Here is a 24,524-nt window from a genome sequence, read left to right on the forward strand (position 1 = left end):
GGGCTTTTGTAAAAACTGATACACTTACTTTAAGTCAAGAAAATAAATACTCATGTCAAAGACTTGAAATACAATTTTAAAACATGGCTTAAAGATGTAAAAAAAACCCATATCCAACGGTTAAAAGTATAAGCAGATTCTATCCACACACAAGGCAGTTATAAAACCTCACTAATGAACGAGTGTATGTATTACAGACGGCAACCACTTGGGAGTAGCAGAACCCTCCCCCAACCAAAAAATTATTAAACTGATCAACAACGAAATATCCAAAGCCACTTACGCCAATAATGTTTTATTTTTTCCTCCTGTGATAGGAAGGCTGGAAATAACAAATCCATGGCTAGTGTAGACAAAGAAGCTACTGGGGAGGCCAGGATCATTGCGACTTTTCTGCAGGATCCTCTTTAGCCTGCAGCTTGCATCCTCATGGTCACAAGATGGATCTTTGAACACTAGGTACCTGATCTCCTTGCAAGGTGAGAAGTAGGGCAAACAGCAAAAACAAAACACGTAGAAGAATCCAGGTAAGAATAATCCCTTTTCTAGCTCTTTCTCATCTGTTTATCAGTCAACGGCCAGGCTGAGACAAGGACTCTACTGGCTGCAGAAAACTGGTGAGAGACTTTTAAAAATAGCATATGTTAGTAATTGGACAAAAGGTGGATTTTCTTGACATGAAAGAGGAGACACTGGGAGAGCAATGAGATGTGTACGTCACTCTTGGTTGGACAGGAGACGAAGAACATTCCAGAGGATCCATCTAATGGAAGACACTGTGCGCTGAGCCAAGGCATTTGAATCAGACACTCGTAACAAACAGGTATTAAATATACCCACGTTACATGGTATTTTTAACACAATTCCAAATAGTTCACTGGTCCAGTAAGTTATCCAGAAGGAAATTAACACGTATCAGGAATGAAATTATAATAAAAATACTATATACAAACCTTGTGGGATGAAGCCTAAGCATTAGAGGAGCAAAATCTTAAAAACAGAGACTACGAATTAATGAGTATGGGTCTGTTTTCATGATTAAAGACTGATAAATTTCATATTCACTAGAAAATTCCATCAGGGTATGAATTCTCATAAGCACAAGTGAGGGAGCTGTGGTTAAAATCATCTCCGTGTGGGGACTGTCTACAGTGTGGGTTCTCATGTTTCCTGAAAGAATTACACTGATTATATTTTTGAAGTTTTAAACAGAAACCTCTCCTAGCATGAGTAACATTTCACAAAAACTGAGGGGCTATCTCAGGCTAAGTTTCTCAACCTCAGCAATACTGACATTTTGGGCCACATACTTCTTTGCTGCGGGGGCTCCTGTGTGTCATGTGCCAGAAGCATCTCCCCCCACCCCCGAGCTTTAACAACTTAAAATGTCTCCGGACAAGCAAAATCACCCCCAGTTAGGAACTGCTGCTGTAGACCAAGCGGTGGGCAAGTTTTTCTGTAAAGGACCAGAAAGTAAGGATTTTAGGCTTTGTGAGTTGCATGTGGTGTATGTCACACATTTTTCTTCTTTAAAAATGGAACAACTATTCTTAGCTTGCAAGCCATAGAAAAATAGACAGCTGGCCAATTTGCTGACCTGTTACAGACCTTCCCACACTCCTACTTTACAGAATTTATCTCTTTAGTATGATTTCTTTCATGAAGAATACAGGGTGAGACCAGTAAAGGTTTGCCCAGAGAGTGAATTTACAGATTCTCCCTAGTGTGCTTACTCGTATGCCCACAAGGTGCCGGGTGGTGCTAAAGTCATTTTGACATTAAATACCAAGCTACGGTTTCTCTCCCTAGAGTTCTCCTTTCCTTTGAAGAGCTGAATGTACACTGATGGCTTCTGCACACCATAGGTATGTTTTTGCCCCCAGCGTGTTCTCACAAAGCCCCATAGTAATGAGAAAAAACAGGTCTTCCCCAGCCAGGACACAAATGGATTTCTCCTGTTACAGGAACTCTTTTGTGCCCAGGTGAGTGCATCAAAGTGCTCCTGCCTTCCTTACACCAACGAGGCTGTCTCCCAGTCTGAGCTCTCGTGCTTCCCCTAAAGGAGACCCATCACTGGAGCCTCTTCCACACGGATGACACGAAGAGCTTCTCTCCCCGGTGAGTTTTCACGTGGCTCCGAAGGGATGAATGGTCACTGAAGGCTTTCCCACAGGCCAGGCATTCGTAGGGCTTCTCCCCAGTGTGTATCCTTCTGTGCACATTAAGGTTGGAGCCGATGCTGAAGGCTTTCCCGCAATGATCGCACTCGTACGGCTTCTCTCCTGTGTGACTTCTCATGTGTGTCTTGAGGGTCGACTGGTTTCTGAAGGCTTTCCCACACTGCCTACATTCAACACGTTTCTTTACCAGATGAATGCTCATGTGCCTCCTCCGGGATAAATAGTCCCCAAACACTTTCCCACAGGCGGCACATTCATAGCGTCTCTCTTGAGTGTGGATTTTCCTGTGTGTGGTCAGGTTTGAGCTCGCACTGAAGGCTTTCCCACACAGATCACACCCATAGGGTTTCTCTCCAGTGTGAGAATTCATGTGTGTCTTAAGGATGGATTGGTTCCGGAACGCTTTCCCACACTGTCTACATTCAATGGGTTTTTTTACAATATGAATTCTCATGTGTTTTCTCCGTGACAAGAGATCACCAAAGGATTTCCCACATTCTTTACATTCGTATGTTTTCTCTACCATGTGGTTCTTCTTGTGCAAGTTGAAGTTCGACTTCCATCGGAAGGCTTTTCCACACTGTGTGCATTCATAGGGTTTCTCTCCGGTGTGATTGCGGACATGCTCTTTGAGATGGGAGGGATGCTGGAACGCTTTCCCACAGTCGTGGCATGCGTAGGGTCTCTCTCCGGTGTGTGTTCGTTTGTGTGCAATGAGGTGGCAGCTCCTGCCATACGCCTTCCCACACTCGTCACACTTGTAAGGTCTCTCCCCAGTGTGAACTCTCATATGTATCTTCAGCGAGGAGAGGGTTCGGAAGGCATTTCCACACTGACTGCAGTCAAAGGGCTTCTCTGTGAGGTGAGTTCTTGCGTGACTCCTGAGGGCGGAGGGATCGTTGAAGGCTTTCCCACAGGCGCTGCATTCGTAGGGCTTCTCCCCTGTGTGTATTCTCCTGTGCCGCGTAAGGGACGCGCTCGTGGTGAAGGCTTTTTGGCACTGGTGACATTCATGCATTTTCCTCCCATTGTAAATGCTCACATGTTGGGCGAGATGTGACCTGTTCTTGAAAGCTGCCCCACAGTCCCGGCGGTGATAGGGCCTCTTGCCAGCGTGCCTTCCCATCTGCTGAGTAAGATGAGTGCCCATGCTGAAGACTTCAAACAGGTGAGTGTACTCGGTGGATTTCTCTCCGAGACGTGTTCTTTCCTGTTAAGAGAGGAGTGCTGACTAAGGCATTTCCCACAACTCACGACATACCTACAAATCATCTATAGTAATCCCCACACGAATTACCGGAAGTAGAAGCACATCACTGTGACGAATGACGTCATGATTTGCAGTGCCAAACCCTGCTCCTGCCCCATCTGGGCTCTAACAAATAAAAAGGTGGATGCCATCCCCTAAGGCTCCATGGCTGTAACTTCCCCAAAGCTTTTTGCATATGTACCTTGTTAACTATTTAAATCTGAATTGAGCCCCAACACTCACTAGCTGAGGCACAGTTACAGAAAGATTTGGTTGCCACAACTCTTAAGTGAAGAAATTTGAGGCTCGGTTTACGGTTTTCCCCCCAAAGCTGTGATATTCAGTGTCTGAAACAGCTGCCTCTCAGGGAAGGCCACTCGCTTGGTTCTTGAGCTGCTTTTCTGAGACTGCCCCTGTCTCCTCCCAGCATGGGAGACCTGGGATTATCCCAAGGAACTCTTACCACTGTCACACCACTGGATGTTTCCTTCCCAAAAATGCCTTCCATGAGAATGGACCATTTGCTTTTAGATGGAGTCTCCCAATCTGAAACAAATTGGTAAAATATTAACCCGGGGAGAGAAATATTAGCTGGAGAAAGAAGATGGTGAGATGGTAGTGACAAAGATGGGGTGGTGTGTGGGGTGGAGAGGAGGAAATTTCTTTGCGATACTAACCCTAAAGAAGGAAAGGTGATGTTAAAGGGGAGAAACACACATGTAGGTTAAAATGTCCGTGAACTGTGGCTGTGTGAGGCATCTGGCAGTGACAGGGGAGACGTTTAACTTGATTCACTAAGGAATAAATTCTTCGAAGACTGACACTGATAACAACAGAAACAGTATGCCCAGGAATGCTGAGTGGAATGAAAGGATGGCACAGAGCTCACGTGGACATGTTGGATTTAAAGAGGACATCAAGCAATTCTGCTTCTGGGTATATATTCAAGGGAAACAAAAACACTACCTTGAAAAGATAGCCACACACCCCCCATTCACAGTGGCATTATTTATAATAGCCAAGGCAATGGAAGCAACCTAAGAGTCCCTCGAGAGATGAACGGATAAAGAAAATGTGGTATATACACACAATGGAGTATTATTCGGCCATAAGAAAGGGACTCTTCCCATTTTAGACAAGGAGAGAGGGCACAATGCTAAGTGAGATAAGACAAGGAAAACATACCATAGCTCACTGAAGTGTGGAATCTAAAAACAAAAACCAAACCACCTCCCTACCCCCCCCCCAAAAAAAACAGAACAACTGAGCTCGTGGATACAGACTGGTGGTGGTTGTCAGAGGTGGTGGGTGCACAGATGGGTGTGAAGGAGGTCAAAATGCACACAGAAGGTACAAAATAAGTTCAGTCCTGGGGGTGTAACACACAGCACGGTGACTACAGTTAATGATACTATAATGCACTGAAAGCTGCTAATAAGACAGTAAGTCTTAAAAGTTCTCATCACAAGGAAAAAACATTTTTCTAACTGTGTGGTACTGGATGTTAATGAGATTTGCTGTGGTGATCATTTTGCAATAGATACAAATACTAAATCATTATGTTGTACACCTGAAACTAATAGTGTCATGTCGGTTTATCTCAACAAAAACTAAGTAGACGGACAAAGGCAACCAAAGAACAAATACACACACACACGCACACGGGAGAGGACACTGGGACCAAAGGACTTGTGAGAGAACAGAGAAGGCTCATTCTCAGATTTCCCTGGGTGACATTTCCTAATGGATCTCCCTCCATCCCATCACTGAATACAGCAGGTACCCAGAAGTACCTGTGTCTGCCTGGCGCTTACCGGGAGATGTGGCTCGGTGAAGTGCCCTCTCCTCTGTCCTCAGCTCCTCTTCTTGCTCCAAGTGGGAGATGAGGCTGGGTTTGCCCACCTGATACCCTACTCACGGGGAAAGATACATGTTGAGGGAGGATCGTGCAGAGGACAACCCCTTCCGTTAGGCTGGGGTCAATGTTTGGGTCTTCAGTGTTCTGAAGATGGACAAGTCTGACTTAGGAGCAGCAAAATGATGGTGCCAAATTTCTAAGGAACACAGCGAAAGACTTTCATAAAACACAAAACCACAAAGACCCACACGCTTCGCCCTTCAAAGGAATGAGGATTTCTTAACTCAGAAACCTATGCCCAAACTCAGAAACACATGACAATGTCCAAGGTCAAGGCAATGAACAGGTCTCAACAACCACTAGGAGACACTGTGAGTGGGGCACCAGGTTGGCTTGGTCACAATTATGTTCCAGAACCCCACAGTCCCTGGGTCACAGCAAGTACTCAAAACAAAAACATCTGATACTCAAATAGAAAAGTGATTCCAGCCTTACCCACTGAGGCGAGGTTGCTGTAGTTCTCCAACATCACATCTTTGTACAGTTTTCTCTGAGAAGAATCCAGCAAAGGCCACTCCTTCTCAGTGAAGTCCACAGCAACATCCTGGAAAGTCACTGACTCCTGAATCACCACACACATTTGGGGTCAGTAAGAAACCAGCCTATCCGTGTTCACAGAAAGATGGCTGGGGCTGAAGCCTGGGCACTAGACTCCAAACACAGGATTTTCAGATGGGGTTCTGGGATCTCAAATGTGTTCCAGAAGCCGGTCCTCAAGGCTCTTCACTATGAGGTGATCCCATCTCTTCAAATTCAAACTCTGCTAACACAGGACCAAAGCTCTCTAGCTTTGAGCTGAGCATTCTGAGCTCTGTTATGAGAGAAGCACCTGCGACACAAGTTCATTTCCCCTAACCAGGTCCCTGATACCAGGAGAGCCTTACAACAGTCTCTGGCTTTTTCTCCTGTGCCCTGTTCAGGCACTGATCGGCCTAGGGGAGGCTCTCAAAGAACTCTAACAAGTGGTGCTGAGGGCATTCTAGGGAAGTGCCTCTCCCACCCCCAGGGGCCCAGAGATCTCGTACCTGAGAACCAACACCTGCCAGCAGAGGGGGTTCTAGGCCACTGCAAGCAAACAGGTCCACATCCTGAGAACAGGAATGGTCTTTTGAAGAAGGAGAAACTTCTGACTCCTGGATATAGGCAGGGTCCTGGGTAGACACAGCTGGAGAAGAGCAGATCCATGAGGATTAGAGCCTGCCCGACACTCAGAGATCAGGAAAATGCCCCACACCCACTGTAAGTGTGCAGTGCCTATCCCTGTTTCTCTTTCACACATGCAACGTCTTGTAACGAGCCAGAGCAGCCCTGCTCCACTCATGGACGGAAAAAGGACGGTGGGCTTTCATACCCACAAAGTAATATATGTTCTCAATCAATGAGTGAAGAAATTAAAGCTCTAAGAGGCAGACCTGTCACTCTGCTCAGATTTATCACAATAATAAATGGATAAAAAAAATAACAGGGGCACCTGGCCGACTCAGTTGGTGGAACCTGCAACTCTTGATCTCAGGATTGTGAGTTTGAACCCCATGCTGGGTGAAGAGATTACTTAAAAATGAAACCTTTAATAATGGTAATAATAAAAACTAACAGAGGATTACCCATTACAGTTCTTCCTTATATACCAACCACACACAATCCCTACTTCACCCAAATTCACAAAGACCCCAAATCAGACAGTCACTGGGAGGCTACCAAGACTTTGCTCCCACCTCTTTCCAGTTGCTCCATCCTCTCTGGCAGCCCTCCCTCTGGCCATGCACACCCTTGACCTCCGTGAAGTCGAGGGGCCACTTAATAAGCTGGACTTCTGAGGGCATCCATTCATCACCCCAAGAACTTACCACATGTGGGAGACAGACCAAGAGCTGCCATCCCGTGAGAATGAAGTCGATTTGTCTGAACAACAGGGCACTGGCAGCAGGAAGCTGTCACGGGACTCCTGGAGCAGGCATCTGTAGTAAATGAGAAAAGGACTAGCAGCAGCAGTCCTGCCTCTCGGGCTCACAGGAGAATTCTGACTTCTGCTTTCCTGCATCTCCTCTATGGAGCAGCAAGTTCTATCTTGGGCCCTGTCACGGGCCTTTGTCTTCCCAGGAAATCCTCCAGGCAATGTGGGGAAGGTCCCTGATGCGCCTCAAGTAAGATTCAGATCCATTATCCCAGGTAACCTGTCCCCAAACACAACTTGTCTGACTCTCTTACTCGATAAACACTTGGGCTGCAGACTTCTCTTCTTCCTTCCAACTTTAAGGCTCACCATGACTTAGGATGGTTCTAGGAGCCACGAGGATGGTCCACTTAGAACCATGTGTTCCAATCTCCAGTGCCTTTTGGCCGCACACTCCACACCAACACATACACCTTGGCCACAGACCAGGCCTTGTCATCACTGGAATCAGCTTCACCTTGCAGATAATGATTCAGAAATCTTGCTCTCTACAAAATCTCCTCTGTAACACTTCACACAAACTCTCCCACTTGAGAGAGGATTCCAGGCCACCCATGCTGTTACCATCTTGCTCCCTAACAGAAAATTCATTTTTTCACCACCCCACCTACCCAGCTGGAAGTCATTATGGATCTATAACATCTACTACTCTCTGCCCATTATAACACCTACTGACCAAAAGAGCGGCCTTGGATGACTCCAACCATTTACCTCCTCTCTGAAGGTACCTGGCAAGACCACTCTGCACACAACCCCTAACCTTCAGCTGCGAAAGGAGCACCTACATTCGAGAAAAGCATACTATGAAACCTGACCTTCCAATCTCCCCAAAACCATGTACAAATCTTGCCAGTTTTTCCTGAATCAAAAACTGTTTTATCATTATTCTTACTTTTACCAAATAATCTTATTTTCATTTCACAGTAATCTCAACTAAAAAAACATACCTCAGCAAAAGAACTGGAAAATGAAACTTAAAAAAAAAAGCCATTTATGATAGCCTAAGACATATAAAATATCTAGGAATAAGTTAGAAGCTGTGTAAGACCTTGACAACAAAAAATGTGAAACAATGCTGAAAAAAAATTAAAGACCTAAATAATATCCCCTAGGCAGGGATATCACTTTCAGAGACTACAAGAATCATTATTATTAAGGTAGCATTTATTCTCCCTGAGTTCACCTGCCAATACAATGCAATCCCTATCAAAATCCCAGCAGGCTTTTTCTCTAGAAGTTTCAAGCCAAATCTAAAATGTACACCACGGGTGCCTGGATGGATCAGTTGGTTAAGCATCCAACTCTTGGTTTCAATTCAGGTCTTGATCTCAGGGTCGTGAGTTCAAGCCTCGCATCGAAAAAAAAAAAGATAAAAAATAAATAAATAAAATGTATAACAAAATGCAAAAGATCTAGAGGAGCCGGAACAATGTTAAGAAAGAAAAACAAATTTGGAGGATTCATACTAAGTTCACCACAGTAATGAAGAGTTACTGGAATAAGTAACAAATAGGTCAATGGAATAGAACAGAGTTAGAAACAAACCTACATGTGCACCAATTATATTCAGTAAGAGAACAAAGAGATTCAGTAGGGAAAGCAGTCTTCTTAATAAATGAAGAATAAACTGAAAGAACTCAATGGGTAAAAAGGAACTGCATTTTCTATTATCACTGCACAAGCAAAAATTTAAATTAAAAACTTTTGAAATCAATCAGAAAACAAAAAATAAAACCCACAGAAAATATTTTAACCATCTCTACTTACACAACTGTATTTTAGACTAGATACAAGTAGAATATTTTAAAAATATCAATAAATCGACTTTCCTGGGGCGCCTGGGTGGCTCAGTCGGTTAAGCGTCTGCCTTCGGCTCAGGTCATGATCCCAGGGTCCTGGGATCGAGCCCCACATCGGGCTCCCTGCTCAGCGGGGAGCCTGCTTCTCCCTCTGCCTCTGCCTGCCTGCCTGCCTACTTGTGCTCTCTCTCTCTCTCTCTCTCTCTCTGTCAAATAAATAAATAAAATCTTAAAAAAAAAATAAATAAATCGACTTTCCCAAAATTAAACACCTTTAGTCAAATAACATCAAGAAAATGAATAGTCTAGCATAAAACACATAGATCAATGCAACAAAAATGAGACCAGAAGTCACACATACAGAGTCAATTACTTTATGACAAAAAAATCTAATAATATACGACGACAGTCACTTTAATAAATAATGTTGGCATAAGCACATGGCCACATGCAAAAGAAGGAATCTGGATCACTATCTTACACCACACACAAAAGTTAACTCAAAATGGATTAAAGACATGAATGAATATAAGACCTGAAACCACAAAACTCCTAAAAGGAAACCTAAGCAGTAAGCTTCTTGACATTGGTCTCAGCAATTATTTTTTGACTTGAAACCAAAAGCAAAGGAAACAAAAGCAAAAATAAGTGGGACTACACCAAACTAAAAAGCTTCTGTACAGTAAAGGAAACCATCAACAAAATGAAAAGGCAACCTACCTAACAGAAAAAAATATTTGCAAATCATATCTGACAAGGAGTTAATGTCCAAATATATAAAAGACTCATACAACTCAACAGCAAAAAACCAATCCAATAAAAAAATGAGCAGAGGATCTGAAGAGACATTTTCCCAAAAAAGAAATACAGATGGCCAACAGAACCCGAGAAGATGCTCAACATCACTAAACATTAGGGAAAAGAAAGTCAAACCACAATGAGATAGCACCTCATACCTGTTAGAATGACTATTATCAAAAAAGACAAGAAAATGGGGTGCCTGGCTGGCTTAGTCAATAGAGCACACAACTCTTGATCTTGGGGTTGTGAGTTTAAACCCCACACTGAGTATAGAGATTACTCAAAAAAGAAATTAAAAATTAAAAAAAAAAAAAAGACAAGAGGGGCACCTGGGTGGCTCAGTAGGTTAGGTGTCTATTGATTTCAGCTCATATCCTGATCTCAGGAATGTGAGATCAAGCCTGCTTGGGGTTCTCTTTCCTTCTCCCTCTGCCCCTCCCCCCACTAGCACTCGTGCTCTCTCTCTAAAATAAATAAGATCTTAAAAAAAAGACAAGATATAACAAGTGTTAGCAAGGATGTGGAAGAAAGGGAACCTTATGCACTGTTGGTGGGAATGTAAACTGGCACAACCACTATGGTAAACAGAACAGAGGTTCCTCAAAAAATTAAAACAGAACTACCATATGATCCAGCAATTCCACTTGTGGGTATTTACCTGAATGAAACAGTAATCTGAAAATACATCTGCAGCCCTATGTTCATTGCAGCATTATTTACAATAGCCAAGATATGGAAACAACCAAAGTGTCCACCGATGGATTAACAGGCAAAGAAAATGCACATGCACCTGAATATTGCTCAACCATTAAAAAAATGAAATCTAGCCACTTGCCACATGGATACACTTTGAGGGCATTGTGCAAAGTGAAATAAGCAGTCTTATAATAAGTGGACAGAGAAAGAGATAAATATTATATGTTTTTACTTCTATGTGGAATCTATAAGAAAAACCAGAAAACAAGATTGTGGATAAGAGAACAGATTGGTGATTTCCTGAGGCAGGGGGTGCGTTAAATGGGTGAAGGGGGTTAAAAGGTACAAATTTCCAGTTATAAAATGAGTAAGTCATTGGGATATAATGTACAGCATGGTGACTACAGTTAAAAATATTGTAGTGCATATTTAAAAGTAGGTAGGGCAGGGTACAACATAGGGAATAATATAGCCCAAGGTATTGTAATAACATTGTACGGTGATAAATGGTAGCTACACTTGTGGTGAGCACAGCATGAAGTTTTTACACCTGAAACTACTGTAACATTGTGAGTTAACTATACTTGTTTAAGAAAACTGAGGGGAGGGCACCTGGGTGGCTCAGATGGTTAAGCGTCTGCCTTCGGCTCAGGTCATGATCCCAGAGTCCTGGGATCAAGTCCCACATCGGGCTCCCTGCTCCTTGGGAGCCTGCTTCTCCCTCTGCCTCTCTCTCTCTCTGTCTCTCATGAATAAATAAATAAAAAAAAAAATCTTAAAAAAAAAAAAGAAAAGAAAACTGAGGGGAAATCCACTAGAAGAGTGGATCTTGAAAGTTCTCATCACAAGGTAAAAAAATCTGTAACTACGTACAGTGATGATATTAACTATACACTTACTGTAGTGATCAACTCTGCACACTTTGCAATACATACAAATATTGAATCATTACACTATACACCTGAAACTAATTGATATAACATAATGCTATATCAATTATACCTCAATTCAAAAAAAAAAAATGAACAGGCAAGCCACAGATTGAGAAAAAATATTTGGAGTACATATACTTAACAAAGAGCTCATATTCAAAGTACATAAAGAACTCTTACCAAAAACAAAACAAAAACAAAAACAACTCAACAAAAAAGGCTAAAGACACTTCACAAAATATAATGAATGACCAATATAATAAGTTTGTCAAAAGGTACTCAACATCATTAGTCATCAGATGAATGCAAAACAAAACTGAAGATACTGGATTTCAACCCAGTAGAGTGGCCAAAATAAAAGACTACCAACATCAAATGTTGGCAAGTATGGATGGCTGCGGTTGTAACAGTTCAACTACCATGGACAACAGTGTGCCAGTTTCTTAAAAGTACACTTACCATTTGACTCAGCCATTCCACCCATCGAATTTACCCAAGAGAAATTTTTAAAAACATGTTACAAAGATTCATACAAAATGTTCATAACAATCTGATTTCATAATAACCCCAAACTGTAAACAATCTAAATATCCATCAACAACAGAATGGATAAACAAATGGTGGTCTGTACAATGGAATACTACTGAAGAATAAAAACTACTGAAACACACAAGACGGTTGAATGTCTACAATGTTGATCAACAGAAACCAGACACAAAAAATGTTCTAATTCCAGTTATATGACATCCACAAAATAGCAAACTTATTTAGGTTAGCAAAACTTGTTTATTTCAGTCAATAGAAGTAAAAAAGTGGCTGTCTCAGTGGAAGAGTATGAGATGAAGAGACTGAGAAGAGGAACTTTCTAGAGCAACTAAAATATTCTTCATATTTTTATTTTTTTAAGTTAGCGGTTACACAATGTACACAACTGTCAAAAAAATTCATCAACCTGGATCTAAGATCTGTAAATTGTCTTCAATATAAGTTATACTTTACCTTAAAAAGTTAAAAGGAGCTATTTCTAATTTTTTGGTCTCTAAAACGGATCTCTGATACTCTCCTCCACTCCTATTACAAACAAGGACAGAGATGTCTGCCCTCCCTTCTAATCCAACCTCTTCAGGGTAAATAAATACATAAATAAATTCAAAAAGTAAGGAGAAAGGGGTGCCTGGGTGGCTCAGTTGGTTAAGCATCTGACTCTAGATTTCAGCTCAGGTCATGATCTCAGGGTCCTGGGGTCGAGCAGAGCCCTGTGTCAGGCTCTGCACTCAGCATGGAGTCTGCTTGTCCTTCTCCCTCCCACTGGTTGCATGCTCTATAAAATAACTAACTAAAATCTTTAAAAAAAAAAAAAAGTACAGAAAAGGGTGCCTGGGTGGCTCAGTTGGTTAAGCGTCTCTCTTTGGCTCGGGTCATGATCCCAGGGTTCTGGGATCAAGCCTGGCACCAGGCTCCCTGCTCAGCGGGGAGCCTGCTTCTGCCCCTTCCTGCTGCTCCCCCTGCTTGTGTTCTCTGTCAAATAAATAAATAAAATCTTTTTTTTTTTTAAAGCTGGTTTAAATATGTTAGTACCAGACAGAAAGGATTAAGGTAGAAAGGTTCTTAGAGAAAACTGAGGTATTCCAGAATGAATTCAAGAAAAAGCTGTATGTATGTTTTCACATCCTCAAACACATGAAAAAAATAAAGAAGGACAGAACTCTGAGGAGAATGGACAAAGCCACCACCAGAGATCTCACTAATATAGTTCAAGCAGACAAGTCAATAATTACATGCAGACTGAACAAGATGAAATCACATCCCCTAGCTACTATAAAACCCAACCACAAAGGCACACTGTGTCTCAGAAAATGGCATCTCTCTCTGAAAACAGCGCCAGGAAATTACCAAACAATGCCCAAAAGATAACCAGAAAAATGTCACAGGAATGGATAGTAAAGAAAAAAAAAAAAAGAAAGAAAAAACAACCCTAAATAATTCACGTGTCAAAGAAGTCATAATATTCAATATTTAGAACTGAAATATAACAAGATACCACATTCTTTGGAATGTGACAGGTGCCCAATGTTAGAAACTGGAAAGAGACATCCCAAAAAAGTAAAAGGAGGAAAACTATAAAGAACAGAGTTACAAAACAGAAGAAGACATTCATATTGTGAAGTGGCTCAATCAAACCAAAAGTTCTCTAAGAAAAACAAAACTGACAAAATTTTGGCAGGATTTATTTTATTTTTTTTATAAGTTGTCTTTTTTCTTTAAAGATTATTTATTTATTTATTTGAGAGAGAGAGAGAATGAGAGATAGAGAGCACCAGAGGGAAGAGGGTCAGAGGGAGAAGCAGACTCCCCGCCGAGCAGGGAGCCCGATGAGGGACCCGATCCCGGGACTCCAGGATCATGACCCGAGCCGAAGGCAGTCGCTTAACCAACTGAGCCACCCAGGAGCCCTATTTTATTTTTTTTAAAAAGGAAAATATAAGAATGAAAAACCAGATTACAATACAGATGTGACAGGCATTGAAAATATAAGAACTTTATTAACTTTGACTATACAATTTAAACCCTAGAAGGAATGAATTAAGTTCCTAAAGAAATTTTACTCACCATAATGAAATAAAGAACTTAGATGCCCCATTGATATGGGAAACAAAGGCAGAAGAAAAAAATTATTAAATTTCCCTACAATTACAGCCCCTTGACAAGACCTTGAAACTCAGCTGTCTTGATGTTAATACTTTGCTTAGGGCAAAAGGCAATCTCAGGCCTGACCCCCAGGATCCTGTTAAGTCTACTTCAACATATAAAAATTCCTTAGGGGGCGCCTGGGTGGCTCAGTAGGTTGGGCGACTGCCTTCGGCTCAGGTCATGATCCTGGAGTCCCGGGATCGAGTCCCACATCAGGCTCCCTGCTCGGCGGGGAGTCGGCTTCTCCCTCTGACCCTCCTCCCTCTCGTGCTCTCTCTCTCTCATTCTCTCTCTCTCTCAAATAAAATCTTAAAAATAAATAAATAAAAATAAAAATTCCTTTGGAAATTTCCTTTATCTCCTTTATTCCCCAAGATACATGTTGGCAATCATCCTCCAAGCATATGACCCACCAATACACATCTGAAGGGTCTCATGATTGAGGGTTTACTAAACAATAATAAATGACCTTTTCCTAACGATAGGTAGACACCTCAGGATCCTGGAAACAAGGTTTCCACAATACCCAGGAGGCTTACGCTATCCAACCTGAAAGTAGATCATGGCCCACTCCTCATGACCCCAGTGCAGCTCTCTCTGTCCGGGGGTCCTGTCCCCATGCTTCAGTAAAACTACCTCTTTGCACCAAAGAGGTCTCAAGAATTCTTTCTTGGCCACTGGCTTCAAACCCTAACATCTTTCTCACATCACTGTGACCCTTAAAGGAACTGAAACAACAGCTCAAAAAATTTCCACAAAGAAAACTCCAGACCCAAATGGTTCTGGCACAGCTCCCTTTTAAGGAAAAAGTGATTCTATTCTTAGGCAAAATATTCCAGAGTTTAGAAAACAGAGAGAACATTCCCACCCCATTTTATGAGGCTGGCATAAATTTGAAACAGAAAAGGAAGATCGCAAGCCAATTTTACACAAACACAGATCCAAATAACCAACGCACTAGCAGATAGAAGCCAAAAATGACACAATAGTGCCTTATCCTTTTCAAGTTAGTTATTTACCAAAGCAAATGTAGTGAGTCATTAGAAAATCAATTGGTTTAGTTTGCAACAATATCAGATAAACAAGAAAAGCATATTATTCACCCATTCATTCAATGCGCAACAGTAGTAGCACCTACCACAAGCCAGCCATTGTTTACAGAGCTTGAGATACACAAAAGAAACATATCACAGTAGATGCTGAAAGGAAAAAAAAAAATCACTTGTTAAAAACCTGAACTGTTCAAGAGGAAAAACTCTTTAAAACTAGGACAAGAAGGGAGCTTCCTTTACTATCTTAAAAAAAGAGCCTCCAGCAAACATAAGGTCAATTCCCTTCAAGGTCAGAGAAAAAAAAAAAAAAGGACTGCCTAAAGTTTGCCATCCAAACTCCATTCAATGCTACCAGGAGGCCCCAGCCTGTCCAGTGAAGTTAAGTAAATAAAACATGAAAGATGCAAATGGAAAATAAAAAAATTTACCTATTTATTCTCTACAGATGATAACACTGTCTCTGAAGAACATTCAAAACACTACACAAAAACTAACCCAAATTCAATACACCAAGCCGTTGGGGAAAAAAAATTCCTAAGCACTAAAAAAAAGTTCCTAGGAATAAATCTAACAACAACAAAACTCTCAAAACTCTCTCTCTCTCTCTCTCACACTCACTCTCACACACACACACACACCCCCCCTAGGGGCACCAAGGTGGCTCAGTTGGTTAAGCGTCCTTTGGCTCAGGTCATGATCCTGAGGTCCTGGGCTCAGGTCATCTTCGGGAGCGCCCTGCTCAGCCCGGAGTTGTCTTTTCCCTCTCCCTCTGCCCCTCCCCCAACTCATGGGCACGCTGCCTCTCAAATAAATAAAATCTCAAAAAAAAACAACACCCTAAATCTTTTAAAACTTTACTTAAAGGCATTACAAAATATATAAGTACATAGACATAATATTCATTATAAGATACAATGGAATTATGCCAATATTATCCAAGTTCATATACAGATTCAACACAACTTCAAAATAAAACTCCAGTAGGTGGAACTTTGTAAACTGACTCTAAAATTTAAGCCATGAAGTGCCTGAAAAATGGCTAAGTGTATGTACTTCAACTACAAGATATTTAGAAATCTCTAAATATCAAAGTGTGCTTGCATTAATGGAAAAAAGGATGTCTCTGAAAGTACTGAAGAGTGTGAGTCCATTCACAAATAATTACCCAGACTAGGATATAAATTTTGGGGAAAAACGTATAAGCAGTAAAGTCCATAAAAGAATTCATGGGGAAAGAGGAGGATGCAGGAAAGACCACGTAGTTTCTAGCGATTTCGTAGTATCTTTCTGGGCCTGGTTTGCAGATTCGCTTTATTGCTGTCCTTTTAAGAGTGTGTGTCCATACTTTTTTTGCAAAGAGAATGCGTGTGTGTTTCCGTATCTTTTTTGGCATGTTTTATATTCCAATTAAAAAATACTTGAAATTTAAAGGATAAATAACCAAGCACAGTAAGATGGTAAAAACTGCAAAATTTTAGTAATCACAATAAATATTAATGGGCTAACTCTCAAGTTAAATTAACAGAAGGTTGAAGTGAACTTTTTTTTGAAGTGAACTATCAAATCTAGTTATAGGCTGTTTACACGAGTCAACTAAACTAACAGGTAAGTGCACCGAAAACTTTAAATATAAAATTTAAAATTCAATACAAATGTTAACAGAAAGCCAGTGTGCCTCCACTAATGTTGGAGAAAATGGACCGCAGAGCAAAAGGTATTATCCTCGCGGTCTCCCATTCCTGACCCCACCATGTCCTGAATTCACCTCGGCCCGGCTTTCCCCTCCCACCCCAAGAGTCCATTTTTTTTAAAAACCAGATCACCATTGCTTTCCCCTTGTCCTCAACACAGTGGTCCTAAATTTCACTCCTCGCGTACCAGCGTTTCATATCGCCGATCACAGAGTCTAAAGCAGACTCCTCGCCTGGCTGCCTGGCTTCCCGGTCCCAGGTCCCTGTCCCCATTTACTCCTCCCTGCCTGTGGGCCTTTCGTGTCCTCGGGAAGACCGAGGGTAAAGGGTTAAGTGAGGAGAGCAGGGCTTACAAGGCTGAAGGTAGAACCGGGTGGAATGGAGGTCACGGAAGCTGCCGCTGAAGGGACACCAAATTCATGCAGCACGTCCGGTCTGCGGCAGGAAAGCGAAGGGTCCCCAACAGTCCAGAGGAAGCCGCACCCCTCCCCTGCCCATGTGTATAGCCGCAATCACCTCCCGGGAGCAATGGCTTCCGCTTCACTTCCGCCTTCTAAATCCCGCGGGGCTTCATTGGCGGCCTCTAACTCGGAAGCACGGGGCGGAAAGGATTCTGGGAAATGTAGTTCTCGAGTTTAGACGGTCATGGGGGTGGCTCCCCGGTGGAGTCTGGCGAGCCACATTTCCCGACTTCCAATTGTTGCAGGTCCCCAGGACTCAGTTCTCAGGTTTCTTTTCGTCTTCTCATCGTTCTCTCTGTGGTAGCGGCGAGTCTCACCGTTTTAAGTATTGTTTATGCACTCAAGGCTCAAATTTCCATCCACAGCCCCACAGGTCTACCCTGGATTCCAGGTGGTATGAGACTTGCTCTCTCCACTTGGCTATTTTATAGACACTTTAAAATGCCACAAATCAAACAACTGACTTCACCCTCTCAACCTCAAGTAATAGCAACCCCATCTTTCCACTTGTCCACTGTAAAGCCTGACGACACCCTCAACTCTTTGGTTTGTCGCATCTATCCAACAGGGAATATTCAGTTCTACCTTGACCGTCAACCCAGTCTGATCACTTTGCCAAAAAAAAAAAAAAAAAAAAAGTTTTCCTTGCTCCTGAGTCAAGAGAGGTTGTGGCGGGGCTTGGAAAAATCCCGGTCAGCATTTTGTGGTCCTCTTTTACAATACCTCAGCCAAAAAGTTAGGAGGCCCAGCTTCCAAGTGAAGGCGTTTATCTGGGCAAGGTGAGCACAGGAAGAATGCAGGAGCCATCCATTCTTCCTTCCTAGCACGAGTTCTAATTCCAACTCCACCAAGACAGGCAACTTCAATATATTGCTTATAGCCTGTCCCTTCTGTATAAATGAGCTACCTCCTAAATTGTTGTGAGACTCAAATGGGAAAAGTAAGTAATTCTAATTACTCTTTACAGGGACAAGAAGCGGACAGAACAAGCCCACTGCAGAGAGGTGAGCAAAAACGGAAAGACCTAGGGCAGTGGGTGCTTGGGGTCAAGACTGGGGAAACTCCAGAGAGGGGAAAGGGTCACATCTTAAAGATCTGGAGCCAGCACAGAGGAGGAAAAGAGGGAAAAGATTGAGTTAGTACTCAGGCAGGACCCGGGGGGCATAAAAACAGAAATTGAGTATTTAAAATTAGTAAACAATGCTGGGTCAGGATCAGAGTTTGTCTAATCAATGCTGAATCCCAGTAAATTCACAAGGATTAATTGGTGGAATGAATGAAAGGGAAAAATATCACTCATGGGAAAAATATCACTCAGTTAACTCTTCAAAATTAAGAGTAGGAAAATTCTGCAATACTCCTCAGTGGGAAGTTGTTAAGGAGAATAGTACTCTGAAGGTTGGAAAAACTTCATGCACATTGTATTTCTATATAAAGATATGCTTATTGTAGAGAGATAAAATATTATGTTAACCTTAAAAATGAAACTGCCAGTTATTTTGCCAGCAAAATAAATAAAAAAAAGATTTATGTGGGAATAGCAGAGAATTGCAACCCAGGACAAGCAAGCTAAGGAGTCCACAGAACAAAGGAGACGAATGCTCTTTGATAAAAGAAAGCAGAAGTTGAGAAGGCTGTCGTAAACAAAAAGTCCGTTGGAATAAACTGGTAGATTGAAGTATAGTGGCTTTTCATTGGCTGAATGGTGACAGTCTCTCATTGGCTGGGCTGTTGCCAAGAGAGGAGAAAACATTTCATCCTCTTGCTGGGGTAGTAAAGTGGTATCTACTTGCAAGATGCCTGTCTTCCAGTTTGGTCTGCAATTGGCAACCAGTGGTAGGGCTGAGAGCACCCCCCGCCCCCCTGTCCCCCGGTTCCTCACCTTCCAGACTCCATTCTGACGAGATTTCCTTTTATTAATCTTCACAAATGATGAGTTTATACTGGTAAACATCCCCTTATTTCTGTAAATGGCTTTTAGTCAGTCATTCACACTGCCTAGAGAAGCTGGAAAGCAATAAAGTGGACTTTTATATATTTATTTTCAAACTGTTGAAATATAACAAACATGCAGAGTCTGTGAATAAATTTTAAAAGTGATCACATCTATGCACAAATCATCAAAATGTCCATAAAGGGTACATGCCCATGCAATTGCTACTCCGTTTTTTTATTTTTTATTTTGTTTTTATTTATTTTTTACTTTTTAATTTTTTTGCTACCCAGGTTTTTTACAAAGAAAATTACCAGGAACCCGGAAGCCTCTTTCATGGTTCTCCTGGTCACTACAACCTCTCATCCTCCAAGAAAAAGCTTATGAATTCTTGTAACATCTGACAGGGTTCAGAATTCAGCTGCCCTAAAATATGGCACCTTAGCATATTGAATATGTTAAGTTGAAGGAGTTTGAGAAATGGCAGGTTCTGGAAGAACTCTCTTACCTTCCCCTGAAGCAGGCCGTAAGATGCTCAGGTGATAGATGTCCTTTCTACACCCAAAGGAAAGAAGCTTCCTTATCTCTGAAGGTGGAGGGACACAGAGAGGAATCCAAATGAATGGAATCGCTAAATTTCCCTCAGTTTACGACACTTAAACTCATATCCCATTGTCCTATCACATTTTCCCACTACTTTCTACTCTTCATCAAACCTAGCATAAAAATGTCTAGGTTAACAACTTTGTGTTCTCATTTCCTTATAAAGGGTCCGGTGCCAAGTAAAACTTAAATACATTTGCATGTTTTTTCCTGTTAATCTGCCTTTTGTTACAGAACCCCAACCAAAAACCTAGAAGGGTAGAAGGGAAGATTTTTTTCACCCTCTCCTACACATCATAGGAGAGTTTTCCTGGTTTCTGAACTTTGTGTAAATAGCATTCAACCCCTCCTTTGGGACTGATGCAAGAGTAAAACCCTGAACGATGCAGAACAGCGCCACCTAGTGTATTATGGCAATGACTGCAGTGGGGCAAGGGACAATCTTTTCAGTAAAGGGGTATCCATTCTCATACTACACATAAAAATCAAAATCAATCTAGAACGAATGTAGAAATAAATGTGAGAGGTGAAACAAAAAACAGAGAAAAATCTGACTTCATATTTTGGAATAGGCAGCTATTTCTTAAATAGGAGGCAAAGGAAAGAAAGATTTGATAAACTGGAATGCATTACAATTAAGAACGGCTCAAAAAAAATTGAGAACTGCTCATCAAAAGACATGATTGGGTGGGGACGCCTCGGTGGCTCAGTCGTTAAGCGTCTGCCTTCGGCTCAGGTCATGATCCCAGGGTGCTGGGATCGAGTCCCACATCGGGCTCCTTGCTCAGTGAGGAGCCTGCTTCTCCCTCTCCCTTTGCTGCTCCCCCTGCTTGTGCTCTCTCTCTCTCTCTGACAAATAAATAAATAAAAATCTTTTAAAAAGTTTAAAAGACATGATTGGGTGAACATAAAAAAATCATTGGGGTGCCTGGGTGGCTCAGTCGGTTTAGTGTCTGACTCTTGATCTTAGCTCAGGTCTTGATCTCAGGGTTGTGAGTTTAAGCCCCACATTGGGCTCCACATGGAGCCTACTTAAAAAAAAAAAAAAAACATCATTGATAGTGAAAAAGCAACCCATGAAGTGGAAGAAAAACATATATCTACAAAATAATTGGTATGTAGACTATGTAAAGAACTTTTACAAATTGACAAGAAAAAGTCAACTCAATTTAAAAATAGGCAAAAAAAAAAAATCTGGACACATCACAAAACAGGATATCCGAATGGCCAATAAATGTAGGAAAAGGTTCTCGACTCTGTTAGGGAAGTGCTAAGTAGGTTACCACAATGAGATACCACTACTCCCTCAACAGAATGGGTATAAGAAGACTGAAAATACTAAGCATTAGTGAGGCTATGGAAGAAGTAGAACTCATGTTGCTGATGGGAGGGCAATTTGGTCTAGTCATATTGGAAAACTAGTAGAATCTGCTACAGCTGTACAAATGCATATCCTATAACCTAGAAAGAAATTCCACTTCTCAACAAAAGACAGGTGCAAAAATATTCACAGCAGCATTGTTATTAGTAGCCCAAATTTGGAAACTATACAAGTGCCCATTAACAGAAGAATGAATAAATTGTAACATATTCACACACCATGAATGAACAAAGTGCCACTATATGTAACATTCTGGATGGACTATCACAAACATAATGAGTTGGGTAAAAAAGCCAGACACAAATGAGGACATAGTGTATTCCCTGATACACAAAGTACAAAGCAAGCCAAGAAAGGTGTACTGTTAGATATCAGACTGTGATTACCCAGGGACCCAGGGGGCTGGGAGACCTTGATTGCTAGGGAAACAGAGGGCTTCCTGGATGCTGATAGAGTTCTAGTTCTTGATCTGGATGGATGCTGATAACGTGGGTGTGACCAGTTTGTGAAAACTCATCCAGTTATATGTATACTATAGTTCACTAAAAAATTTTAACTAAGTCCACTCCCAGCTCTTAAGCTCCACAATTTCCTCATCTCAGAAAATGGCGACTCTTCTTTTTTTTTTAAGATTTTATTTATTTATTTGACAGAGAGAGAGACAGCGAGAGAGGGAACACAAGCAGGGGGAGTGGGAGAGGGAGAAGCAGGGGCTTCCTGCTGAACAGAGAGCCCGATGTGGGGCTCGATCCCAGAACCCTGGGATCATGACCTGAGCGAAAGGCAGACGCTTAACGACAGAGCCACCCAGGTGCCTGAAAATGGCAACTCTTAACAAACAATTCAAGTCAAAAAACTTTTGAGTCCTTCTTGACTCCTTTCTTTCTCTCACACCCCAAACCTCAGCAAATATCAATGGTCTACTTAAAAAATATATCCAGAATCAGCCCAGTTCTCACCATCTACACTACTATCTTTTTGGTTCAAGACTCCTTCAACTCTACCAGATTGTAATATCTCCTGTCTGGTCTGCCTGTGGATAAGAAACCCTTATCCATACTGAACCCAACCATCAGAGCAATCCTTTGGAAAGCTTAAATTGGATGATGTCAGTCCTCTGCTCAAATCTCTCCCATGGGGTGCCTGGGTGGCTCAGTTGTTGAGTGTCTACCTTCAGCTCAGGTCATGATCTTGGGGTCCTGGGATCGAGCCCCATGTTGGGTTCCTCGCTCAGTGAAGAGTCTGCTTCTTCCTCTCCCTCTCCTTTGGGTTTTCTGGCAGCAAAGGTGAAGTTCAATATTTTCATTCTCCTGTACACGTTGATGTTTGAACCATGGACGTAAATAACTGGTTTTCTCTCAGACGCCTTACCTGTCTTCAATTAATTTTTTTTTTTTTTTTGAGCAGGGGTTCTCAATGAATGATCGGATGTCGTAGCTGAGTTTGGGTGGGGTGCTACTGGCATCTAGTGGTGGAAGCAAGGATGCAGCTAAACACCCCTCAATGTTCAGGCCACTCCCATATCACTGACCTTCTCTCCTTGGAGAACCAGGGCTTTACATGCTGGGCAACCGTGTTAGAAAACCTATACTTCTTCTGAGATGCAGAAAACAAACAGGATCTGAGGACTTGGAAGTGCATCTTGATTTTCCTTGGAGTTACTGATCATTATCTACGTGTTTGTTAACTTGCATTTGAAACACAGCAGCTCAAACTTGTAGGATTATTTTATTTTATTTTATTTTATTTTATTTTATTTTATTTATTTTATTTTATTTATTTTATTTTATTTTATTTTATTTTATTTTATTTTATTTTATTTTATTTTAATTTTATTTTATTTTATTTATTTGACAGAAAGAGACACACAGCGAGAGAGGGAACATAAGCAGGGGGAGTGGGGGAAAGAGAAGCAGGCTTCCCGCGCGCGGAGCAGGGAGCCCGATGTGGGGCTGGATCCCAGGACCCTGGGATCATGACCTGAGCCGAAGGCAGACACTTAATGACTGAGCCACCCAGGCGCCCCAAACTTGTAGGATTTTTATATGGAGGTTGTCGAATTTCAGTTATAAAAATTCAGAAGCAAGGGCCTGAGAACCAGAAAAGGGTAGGAAGCGAACTTTTTCTGTAATGGACCATATAGTAAATTTTTTTAAAGATTTTATTTATTTATTTGACAGAGAGAGAGAGACAGCAAGAGAGGGAACACAAGCAGGGGGAGTGGGAGAGGGAGAAGCAGACCTCCTGCTGAGCAGGGAGCCCGATGTGGGGCTCGATCCCAGGACCCTGGGATCATGACCTGAGCCGAAGGCAGACACTTAATGACTGAGCCACCCAGGCGCCCCGCCATATAGTAAATATTTTAGGCTTTGTGGGTCTAAAGAAAATCTCACTCCCCCCTATGCATCTCCCCTTTAACCTCACACAACATTTAAAACTATTTCTGATACCTCTGGCCTCCAAATGTGCTTCTGTGTGTTCCCTCACACTAAATGATTCTCACATTTTCTGGCTACCAGCTGGATGTCCTGCAATTCAACTTAGTTTGATACTATCTACCTGGATATAGTGTCAGATCCCACAGGTTAAGGGTTCAGTCCCACAAGACCACCCCTGTCCCACTTCAGAAACCAATTGCAAGTCCAGATTGTCTCCTATGCTTCTGACTGACTGGCTATATCAGAGGGGCTCCCTTGGCCCTCTCCTCAGTTTCAATGAATTTTCTAGAGCAGCTCACAGAATTCAGGAAAACAGGTTACTTACTAGATTACCCCCCCCTTTTAACAAAGGATAAGAATGAACAGCTAGATGAAGAAGTATATAGGGCCAGGGCCAGAAGGGTCCTGAGCACAGGAGCTGCTGTCCCTGGGGAGTCTGGGGTGCTTCACCCTCCTGGAACATGGATGTGTTCTTGTTCACCAACCCCAAAGCTCTCTGAACCCTGTCTTTTTAGTTTTTTTTTTTTATGGGGGTTTCATTACATAGGTTGGATTAATTGAATCATTGGTCATTGGTGATTGGTTCAACCTCCAACACCTGGAGGATGGGGGTTGGGGCGGGGCTAAAAGTTCCCATTTTCTAATCACTGCTTGGTCTTTCTGGCAACTAGCCCTGAAGCTATCTAGGAGTCCCTGAGCCAAGAGTTGTCTCATTAGCATACCAAAGACACTCTTATCGCTCAGG

General features: G+C 42.0%; 1 protein-coding gene across 2 annotated transcripts; it reads right to left on the bottom strand.

The window, feature by feature from the left end:
* Positions 1-279: 279 nt before the first annotated feature.
* ZNF317 (zinc finger protein 317) lies at positions 280-17,488 on the bottom strand. Of its 2 annotated transcripts, XM_028096714.2 has the most exons (8): positions 17,317-17,488; positions 15,359-15,419; positions 7,195-7,305; positions 6,373-6,512; positions 5,783-5,909; positions 5,244-5,339; positions 3,893-3,975; positions 280-3,390 (listed from the first exon to the last, which is right to left on the bottom strand). In XM_028096714.2, exons 3-8 carry the CDS (start codon positions 7,223-7,225, stop codon positions 2,071-2,073), a joined length of 1,797 nt encoding a protein of 598 aa, XP_027952515.1. In that variant the 5' UTR covers positions 7,226-7,305; positions 15,359-15,419; positions 17,317-17,488; the 3' UTR covers positions 280-2,070. The 2 variants fall into 2 exon arrangements, with proteins under 2 accessions (XP_027952515.1, XP_027952514.1); XM_028096713.2 differs by lacking the exon at positions 15,359-15,419.
* Between the last annotated feature and the right edge of the window lie 7,036 nt (positions 17,489-24,524).

The sequence above is a fragment of the Eumetopias jubatus genome, unplaced genomic scaffold (genome assembly GCF_037043125.1).
Source record: "Eumetopias jubatus isolate StellerSeaLion01/CBP00866 unplaced genomic scaffold, mEumJub1_p1.0 scaffold_1, whole genome shotgun sequence".
Lineage (NCBI taxonomy): Eukaryota > Metazoa > Chordata > Mammalia > Carnivora > Otariidae > Eumetopias > Eumetopias jubatus.

Coding starts and splice junctions, on each gene's coding strand:
- ZNF317 (XM_028096713.2), bottom strand. CDS start 7,225: ATGGCAGCTCTTGGTCTGTCTCCCACATGTG. Junction 6,513..7,194: donor TGGTCTGTCTCCCACATGTG/GTAAGTTCTTGG, acceptor GCTCTTCTCCAG/CTGTGTCTACCCAGGACCCT. Junction 3,976..5,243: donor TCACCGAGCCACATCTCCCG/GTAAGCGCCAGG, acceptor AATTTGTTTCAG/ATTGGGAGACTCCATCTAAA.